The sequence below is a fragment of the Castor canadensis genome, chromosome 6 (genome assembly GCF_047511655.1).
Source record: "Castor canadensis chromosome 6, mCasCan1.hap1v2, whole genome shotgun sequence".
Lineage (NCBI taxonomy): Eukaryota > Metazoa > Chordata > Mammalia > Rodentia > Castoridae > Castor > Castor canadensis.
In genome coordinates, this window is record NC_133391.1 from 29,958,016 (window position 1) to 29,968,353 (window position 10,338).

Below are 10,338 nucleotides of genomic sequence, written 5' to 3' on the forward strand. Positions count from 1 at the left end.
CCATATCCCAGTCCTTTTTTGCTTTAGTTATTTTTCAGATACAGTCTTTTGTTTTCACCTGTGGTCAGTCTGGGCCTGTGATCCTCCTACTTCTGCCTTCCATTAGCTGGGATTGCAGGTATAAACACCACGCCTAGCTTATTGGTTGAGATAGGGTCTTACTAACTTTTTGCCTGGGCAAAAAGTGAACTTACCATCTCTGCCTCCTAGGTAGCTGGGAATTCAGGCAAGAGTCACTGCACCCAGCTGAAAATTGTCTCTTGATCCATATAGATGTAAATTGCAATAGCCTAATAGCTTTCAAAGTGAAGATTACGGGTGGGGGTAGGGAGCAGTAGAGCACCTGCCTAGTAAGCACAAGGCCCTCTTAGTGCCACCCAAAACAAAAGTGAAGTTTACCTGTAATATCTGAGTTCTGATAAGAGTTATTTCTCTATAAAACTCACCTCCTTCTCTTTATTTTCTCCTACACAGCTACAGGCCATACAGCTACCGCCACTTTGCACCCCCCACCACTCCCTGCAGCACAGATGTTTGTGACAGTGACTATGCACCCAGCCGGCGAATGACCTCAGTGGCAACAGCCAAGGGCTACACCAGTGACTTGAACTATGACTCAGAGCCTGTGCCCCCACCCCCCACACCCCGAAGCCAGTACTTGTCAGCGGAGGAGAACTATGAGAGCTGTCCCCCTTCTCCATACACAGAGCGGAGCTACTCCCACCACCTGTACCCTCCGCCACCCTCTCCCTGCACGGACTCCTCCTGAGGAGGGTCCCTCCTCCTCTGAGCGCCTCCGCCGAGAGCTGTAAATACACATCTGGTCGAGGTCTGCAGGGGGGGAGGGAGCCCTAGTGGGGGGAGGCAGACCGTGTACAGTTGCCGTTATAAAGGGAGGGAGGACTGGAGATATTTGTGCAGAGAGAAGGGTATTTATATATTTTCTTAAAACAGCACATCTGCTGCTTGTGCCATAAAAGTTTGTGTAAAAAATAAATTTGTACTAAAAGTTTTATTTTTGCAAACTAAATACACAAAGCATGCCTTAAACCCAGTGAAGTGACTGAGTACAGAGGAAACGAGTTGCAAAGGCATCACTGCCAGGAATGTCTGGGCTTTACTGATACCAAAAATAAAGAGAAGAGAAGAAACTGAGTCCACCTCAGAGCAGCAAACCATAGACACTTGCAAGTAGCCAAATAGCTTCAGGTTACTGAGAGCTCATGAAACAGAAGACCAAGAATTAAAACTAACTATGGACGACAAAGGGCTCTGTTTTCTCTAGGAATCTAGCTGCTTAGCCAGGAAGACAGGGTACTTCCAGAAATTGTCCTGGGCTTGCCAAGAAGGGCAGACCCCACTCTGGAAGGTGTGTGGGGCCATGGGCAGGCCTTCCGCCCTGCCCCAGAGCCCACACCTCCATTAGAGTAATGGCTAGGTGTTTTCACCCTGCACCTCCCCAGCAGCTGTGCCAAGAGACCAAGGCTTCTTCCAGTCTTTTAGCTGAGAAATTGATTAAATGGAATTTTCTCAGTAGACTTTGCTTTGAATATGTCTACTAGTGCCATTCTCCAGTGGGCTTAGCTCCTCAGTCTGACCACTGCTTTTGGGTAATGATCAAAAGTCAGCCCTATTGTTGGTCGTCTTTACTGCCACGGTGGTTTTAATGCTCATTAAAACATCTTTCACAGCACATAGACGATGTTAGGAATTAAAGGTCTAACCGGTACGTTTTGTTGTAAATTAACCATATATCCTTGCAATGCTTTCAGCATATATCACAATAGGAAATCATTTTATGTTTAATTTTTGAGCAAAGCATTTAAGCACGTTCTGGTTAGAGACAATATATTAAAAGAGAATGTTTTGTTGCTAGGGTCTCCCTATATTAATTGTTTGTGACGTTTTCTTCAGACCGGTACCGGTTTCTCTCAGAATGATGTTGCACACATACCTCTTGTAACTCTTGACACGAGTTTAATCTTCCTGTTGTCCACTGTGAATGTCAGGTGGTTTTCAAAGTACCCACAAGTTATTCTCCTAATCACATTATGCATTTTATGTGTGTTCGCTCTTGTCCCTTTATGGATTAAGATAACTGAACAGAATTAACAATGACAATTCAATGAGAAGGCACCGTGAACTTCTCAGCTGTCAGACCCTGGGAGGAGGGGAAGGATGGAAGCTTCTTGTAATCTGCCTGACCGGCTGTGGTGTACAGTACTGGGGCTGACCTATGTGACCTGTGGACACTTCTAACATTGTTCTGTCACCTTGCCAGAAGTTAGCTGCCTGCTTTTTATACATGTCTACCACTTTGCAACTAAAATCCAATGTGTTTGGGGCTAATGTGCTTTCACTTTAACAGGTGTTAGCTATTTACTCTTTTTTTTTTTTTAAATTCTGTCTTGGTGAGGCCTCTTTCGGCTTCAGAGCCTAAGAGAAAAGAACAGAAGAAAGGATTAAGAATTTGGGCAGAAGTGAAGTAACTTTTTAAGCAGTTAAAACACATGAGTAAATGTTTTAAAGAGAAAAATGTGGTTTCAGAGTAATGCTCAGATTGCTGCGGGGGGGAGGCAGCTTCTGAGAACAGGGCACGCTGGCTTTGCATGGCGGATTCATCACTGCCATCATTTCAGTCAGGCAAGCATGAGCTCTTCCTGTTGGTGGAACAAAAAGAGTGTATAGGCCAAGACGAAATGGACATTGACCTTGGTTCTGTGGCACAGGGTACTGGATGCTTGAATGGAGAAGGAGAGATTAGCAGTAACTGGGTATCAGTTAGCATCTGAGAACTCTTGTGTGTTTACATTTCTAGTGTGCATCTTTGCTGGGCTTCCTGTGCGGAAACTTGCACTGTCCTGAACTAGGAAGAATACTGCCTTGCTTTGACCTCAGTCCACATGCTGTACTGCGATGGCAGTGGGCTCTTGCAGAATACTAACCTGTGTGCCTGTTTGTTTGGAATTACCTGATGGTGGTTCAGCACAGCCTCAGTATCCTCTTTCTGGGCTAGAGGGGATGGGTTCTTACATCTCTGAGAGGATTGTCAAGTTGGGGAAAGATTTCTTGGTCCTCAGGTTGCACGGACAGTTAAGCTGAAGAAAAATCTATCTTGGTGATTGAACTCAGAGCTTTAATTGGAAAACTGAGAAGAGAAAAGAAGCATCTGAGACCCCAGTCAGTGGAAAACCACAAAAGGAGCTTTAAATTCTGTGTAGTGCTAGGTTATTCATTTAACAGGAAGATAACAAAAGTCCACTGGATTCCTTAATACAGGAGTATCTCTTGAACGTGTCTTTTTTTTAGATTAATATGCATTTCTTTTATTTATTTTTTATTCATATATTCACATGTGCTTACATTGGGTCATTTCTCCCCCCTTACCCCACCCTCTCCCCTTTGAACGTATGTCTTGCAGTGTGCCTACTTGCTGATAGGGTTAAGATCAGCTGAGCAGTGACTGACAGAATGTACTGTGTGCACTGGAGTGCTCTTTTTAGCTAAGTTTCTGGACGTGGCTCCTTCAGTGCCCTCATCCTCCTTACAGTCCACAGGGTTCTGCTTGAGTCAGCCACAGCAGACAGTTGGTGGGTACACTTCTCTCACGGTTCTTTTCTTCCCTGAAATTTCATTATACTTTGCCACTTGTTGGCACTCTAATACAGCACGTATCACAAGATGCTTTCTGCTTAGAAAAGATTCTGTAGTCATTTTAGTTTTACTCTAAAATACTCTGATTACCACCAAGAGATACTTGATCATTTAATATAAAAGTAAATGGAGTACAATTGTTCCAGAGACATTATAGGTATTTAGAAAAGAAGTTGTTACTTAAAGTACATTTTCATTTGATAGAGGCCTATAATTTTTGGGAGAAAGAGCTTTGAGCAGGAAAATTTTAAAATGACTGAGGGCCGGTATTCATTATTCTAAAATACCCTGAAGTTAAGCCAGGCATTTGGTGACACATACCTCTAATCCTAGCACTTGGGAGGCTGAGGCAGGAGGATCATGAGTTCAAGGCCATCCTGGGCTTCATAGTGGATTCAAGGGCAGACTGGGCTGTATCACAAAAACAAACAAAAAACACCAAATACCCTAAAGTCAGTAATTAGTGTAAGGACAGCTCATTCAATATTTAAGTTGCAAAAATGACTGAATGACTGTTGTAGGCAGCAGTCAGCTTGGGGGTGCGTCTTTTTCACTTGATGTAAAGGCACATTTAATGCAGACTATTTCAAGTAGGGTTTGAACCTGTGGCTTACCTAGCTCTAATGAGATGTGTGTGTTTGTGTGACCGACACCAACAGTCATGAAAGAGAACTGCAGCCTGCAAGCCTGCTCCTTGCAGGAGGCGGCTGCTCAGATCATTCCTTGCTTAGATCAGAGTCAGGAATGCAGTTCTTTAAATCATTTTGTTTCTTGCAGGGAAAACCTTGTACAATTCAGAAACAAAAATGTTGGGCGTTTCACACCCCATATAATTAATTTTCAGTGCTTACATGGATCTGTGGTACCCATAGCTCGATGACTGTGGACATGAGTGCATTTCTATCAGTTGGTTGACCAGTATTTGGAGACACTGAAATGAAGCTGTTTCTTAGGTGTGGACATGGACTGGAGTTCCTTTACTTATCCTTATCTCAAGCATGATTTTTGGAAGTGCTGGTAACAAATGTATGCTTTCTGACTTCTGGGATGACATCATTTTGTAATGTCTCAAAATTTGGCTTTTGAAATTCTCAGAGTTTTAGAGTAAATGATGGCTCTCAGATATAAAATTACACATTTATAGTAAAAAAAATTTTTTTCTGAGCCTGTAACCCTAGCTATTCCAAAGGCTGATATCAGGAGGATTATGGATTGAGGCCAGCCCAGGCAAAATGTTCATGAAGCCCCCATCTCAACCAATAAATGGGCACAGCAGCACACACATGTCACCCCAGCTATGTTCTCACAAATAGGAGAACAAATAGGAGCTATTGGTTCTCACAAATAGGACAACATGGTCTGGCCTTCCTGGTCAAAAAGTGAGAACCTATCTCAAAGATTACCAACATGAATAGGGATGGGGGCATGCCTAGAGTGGTAACAGAGCCTATCTAGCAAGATTGAGGAGGTCTTGAGTTCAACTCCCAGTACCACCAGATTTTTTTTTTTAATTACAAGCATTGTGAATTCACAGTCTCTAGATATTTTTGCTTGACCTGATTTCATGCCTCATTAGATTAAATCTGTACTTGAGCACAGAGAGAGGGAGGGAGGTTGTTGGTTTGTCTTAATGACTTAGACTCAAGTGACTCACTGTACCCTCACCTCCTTCAGATGAGGTTACCTTTGACCATTTCTTTAAGGTATTTGACAACCATTCCTAATTTTACTACTAAAAAGAAACTCCTCAGGACTTTTATGGAACTACCAAGTGATATCTTATGCTTAGAAGTGGAATATGGGCCTAATATAAACTAGCCTTTAGACTTTCCAGAAGTTAACAGTGAAGAATTCCAGCTTGCTTCTGCTTAACTGACCATTTAGGTGTTTTAGAGTCAAACAGAAGAAGGTTGGGAGGTGGAGCTACATACATATATTTCTGTCAGTGCCTCTGTGTGGATAAAGGAAAGAAAGGGAGGGTGAAGAGATCAGCACTAAGGAAGTCAGTTACCTGGTGGTGAGAGGGATGTAAGAACAGGAAAGCGGATACTGCAGAGCACGGACTGGACTGGTCTTACTTGCAAGTGAAGGATCTGGTGCTGCTTTCAGATGTTTGTCCTTTATGTCTTTAAATGGTTCCTTAAGCTTTAATCCTCGTCCCTGTCTTAGAGTCAGCTGGCGTTCCTGTCCATCCACTTTGGTACGATGTTGCGTTGCAAGGATGTATTTATACTATGATGGCCAACATTTGGTCAGTCCTCGTCCACTTATTTGCCTCCCACTTTTTGTAAAATAAGTGCTTTAATTATAAACTGTATAAAAAACCTTGTATAAATCCCCCTTTTGATTATTACAATAAGCTGAATTGTAACAAATGAAATGTTGATTTTTATAATAAAACAGTGAAAAAATATCAGTGTCATTTCTTTTCAGCAAGACATTAAAATGACAGTCGCACTCTGTGTGGCATGAAGAAGACTGTCATTTTCAGATCCCACAAAGCCCAGCTTTTTGTCTGCACTGCAGGTAAGTCCTGATCTACAGAGAGGCCTGGGAAGGGCTGCTTGGTCCAGCGCCGATAGACCTGTGACTGGGGACAGAACGAGGAACACCAGCTGTGCTTTAGGGCTGTCTTGGTTGTCTCTGAACTGTGGGGTCCTGATGCGGACTCCAAGCAGCCCCCCTCCCCCAAATTAGCTCATAAAATGAACATTCCTCTTCCTGCTAAGGAGCCCAGCACAATGTGTTAATGCTTGTGAGGGTGCAATGTGCCAAGGCAAGCCAGCCTGAGCTACCAGGTCTCAGCAGGAGGCAAGGGCACTGGCTGGACAGAAGGGAGGAAAGCCCTTGCTGCAGTAGAGCTCAGGTGTCAAGTAGACGTGGAAACCAAGTTCTAGTATCAGGTTGTTTCCTTTGCTGTCTCAAGCTGGCCTTGACTCCTGCACACACAGCACCCTCCTCGCCCGGGGAAATGCAGCTCTAATGCCCTGTAATTTGCTCTGCTCTTCTTTCCCAGATAGGGTTGCAGTGGAGTTTATATAATCCTTTCCCTTTTCATTCTTTGCCTTGAACATGGCTGCATTGTTTCTGTGAATTTAAGTCAAACAACTCACTGTGCTCAGCTCGCTGGGTCCGTCATTCATACACTGTGCACTCGGCATACCACCCCTCCCTCTGGAAATTTTTCTATTAAAGATTTGCATTTGCAAATTCATTTAATCACAACAAAAATCAGTTTTTCCCTAGTAAAGGGACTAAAGTGAATTTGGCTGCATTTCCTTTGCACGCGGCCCTGTGATCACTGATTAATGAGCAAAGTTGACAGATGTCCAGCTGGAGTATGACAATGTCCAGTGCTGAGAAGCAGGCTGGCAGAGGGTAGAAGGGACAGGACGTGGACAGATCTAGATTCTACCCTATTCTAGTTGGCTGTCAAGCCATGCATGGATTCATCTATCGTCAGGATTTCTTGCGTTAGTATCTTTTCTGCAGTCATCCTGTTCCAAAGAGGAGCTCACACAAAACACTCCAGGCGGTGAGCAGAGCCTGCTGGCGTCCACACCTGCATGGGCTCTTACTGTCTCCCATCTCTCTTTCCAAAAGAATTTACACTTCTGAAAAGAGCCAGCCCAGGCCCCGTGTTACCTCCCACACTGTGTGGCAAGCAGAAGTGGTTGTGTCGAGAGCCTCTGACTTCTTGTCATCCTACCCAAACTCCCCTGTGCCATCCCTCACCACCATGGACTGGACAGCGCTCGTGTTCTGTGCAGTGATGAGAACTCTTTCTTGAGGATTCCATGGAAAGGAAATGGGGAGGTCCCTGAGTTCTGTGTGGTGCTGAATCTACCACAGCTGTGTGACATGAGAAGGTTCTTAATAACTCAGTCTGTAATACAGTTAGGGTGACATAAACCATGGCCCTTATCTTTTCAGTGTCAGTCTTCATTTCTGACATGGGTTAACCTGATGGGACCCACAACACATCACCCCCAAAATAAAGCACCTTGGCATTCTGAACATTTGAAGCTGAAGGAGTTTGAGAAAACTAAATAATTTTGCCAAATACAGGATTTTTGTTGACAGAATTTTGGTGTTTTTTGTTTTGTTTGTTTTTTGGCTTTAGGGGTTTGTTTCTTTTCCTCTTTTTCTTTATCTTTCTTTTTTTTTTTTGGTGATTTAAAAAACTTTGAATCTATTGGCCCATTATCTTCCTGAGAACCTGCTGTGACCTGACAGGATCTGACAGGTGTATGTGATGAGTTGCTTCTCTTCTGCTGTCAGGATTCATACTCTCTCCCAACCTTCCTTCCCCTTCCCCCTCTATCTCCCTTCCCCCCTCTTCCTTTTTTGGCAGTACTGGGGTTTGAACTCAGGGAGTTGAGCTTGCCAGGCAGCTGCTCTACCATTTGAACTACGACCCCAGATCTTTTTGCTTTGGTTATTTTTGAGGTAGGGTCTTGTTTTGTGGTCTGCCGATCTGGACCTCAATCCTATTTATGCCTCTTATGTAGCTGGGATGACAGGTGCACGCCACCATGCCCAGCTTTTTTTTGGTTCTGATGGGGTCTTACTTCTAGCTCTGGCTGGCCTCTAATTTCAGTCTTCCCAATCTGCACCTCCCAAGTAGCTGGGATTATAGTTGTGAGTCACAGTGCCCTGCTTCTCTTTCCTTTAAAAGTTTGTTTTTTTGTTTTGTTGTTTGCAATGTTTCAAGGTAGGTCTCTTTCAGTTTATTTACTTGAGTTCATTAAGCTTGGGTGCTTATATTCATGTCTTCCAGTGAATTTGGGGAGTTTTCAACCATTATTTCTTCAAGCAGTCTCTCCCTTTCTCCCTTGGGCACTTCCACAGTGAGTGTGGCTGTCTGCCTGATGGCATCCCACAAACAGGCCCTGATCACTTTTCTTCATTCGCTTTTCTTTTTGCTCCTCAGACGCCATGATTTCTCTTGTCTGATTTTTTTGAGGTTTTTTTGCCTGCTTAGATCTGCCTTCAAATTTATCTACTGAGTTTTTCATGTTGCTTCTTACACTTTTCAGCTCTAGAGTTTCTTTTTGGCTGCTTTGTAGGTTGATCATCTCCTTACTGACATTTCTGTCATGATGTTTGTCCATACATCATTTTCCTAACTTGTCCTCCTTTACTTCTTTGAGCCCCTTGAAGTCTGTGTCTAGTACAGCTGACAGATCTTTCCCAGAGACACTTTCTGTAGAATGAATGAATTCCTTCCTTGCTTTCTTCCTTCCTCCCTCCCTCCCTCCCTTCTGCTCCTCCCTCCTCGGGGTTGAACCCAGGGGCTTGTGGATGCTAAGCACAACACTCTATCACTAAGCTACACCCTCAGCCCTGTTTTATTCTACTTTGGTCCATATTGTCCTGATCCTCTAGCGATTTTATTTGTTGTGGACATTCTTAGGGCCATGGATGTAAACTTACGGTCTTCTCGGGTCTTTCCTGAGTCCGTGCCCCTCTGTGGGCAGGCAGGGCCACTGTTGTAGCTTACCTTTATCTGCAGTTACTTCTGAGTGTCCAAGGAGAAAAAGGGCAGAGAGATTCTTTAGATTTCCTGCAAGTCACTTCCGCCAGGGTTGGGGGGAAGGAGGGGACAGCAACAGTGGTCACCCAGCTCTTTCAGGACCGGAGCCTTTTCTCTGCCCTGGGATTTGTCAGCCGTGTTCAAGTTGGTCCAGGAACAAGTGCACTGTTCCTTGACAAGGGGGCCAGGGCCGGAGATTGCCATACTGCTGGGCCCAGAGTGGAAATTTAAACCGGCTGCAGTGCAAGCCCTTGCCTCGAAGCTGCAAGCCTCCCATGGGCTCTGTAGTTCCAAAATAGTTACGTCTGAAAACCTCCAGGGCCCTTGTCGACTAGGTGGCTTATGGTGACACTGGGTTTTGAACTCAGGGCCTCACACTTGCTAGGCAGGCGTTGTACAACTTGGACCACTCCCCTCACCCCTTTTTGTGACAGGTTTTTTCAAGATAGAGTCTTGAGAACTATTTGCCTGGGCTGGCCTCAAACTGTGAGCCTCTCAATCTCTGCCTCCCAAGTATTACAGGCATGAGCCACCAGTGCCCAGCTCAAGTTCCTTTCTCCTGCCTTCTCATACTTTCTTGTTTAAGGCGCAAGCTAGTCATTAATTAGTGACTGGTCTTGTTTTTGGCAGTACTTGAGTTTGAACTCGGGGCTTCGCACTTGCTAGGCAGACACTCTACCACTTGAGCCACTCCACCAGCCCTTTTGGCCTTAGTCATCTTTCAAAGAGGGTCTCTTGTTTATCCCTGAGCAGGCCTGGACCAGTCCTATGTATGCTACCATAGTAGCTGGGATGACAGGCACGCCCCACGGTGTATTGATTGGGGTGAAGTCTTACAAAGTTTTTGACCAGGCTGGCCTCAAACCTCAATCCTCCCAATCTCAGCCTCGGGTTGCTGGGATTATAGGCAGTAGCTAGCTATCACACCTGGCTTTGCTTCATGTATTTTGAAGCTGTTATTAGGTGCATAAACATTTACCTTCTGATAATGTTCTTTGCTTTCAATCTACTTTGACTTGTACTATTGTTTCTTCTTTGATTTAGTGCTATCGTGGTACATCTTTTTCTCTCCTTTTACTTTGAACTTGTCCCTGTCTTTGTATTTGGTTTTCAATGTGGTACATACAGATTGAGTCTGGTTTTTTTTT

General features: G+C 44.3%; 1 protein-coding gene across 2 annotated transcripts in view; it reads left to right on the plus strand.

Annotated features, from left to right (window-relative positions):
* Lrp6 (LDL receptor related protein 6) overlaps positions 1 to 6,067 on the plus strand; it is a 120,265-nt gene extending 114,198 nt beyond the window's left edge. For both annotated transcript variants that reach the window (XM_020161196.2, XM_074076033.1), the window contains exon 23: positions 475 to 6,067. In XM_020161196.2, the coding sequence (XP_020016785.2) occupies positions 475 to 769 (295 nt within the window). In that variant the 3' untranslated portion in view covers positions 770 to 6,067. The remainder of the gene's footprint in view (positions 1 to 474) is intronic.
* Positions 6,068 to 10,338: the final 4,271 nt, after the last annotated feature.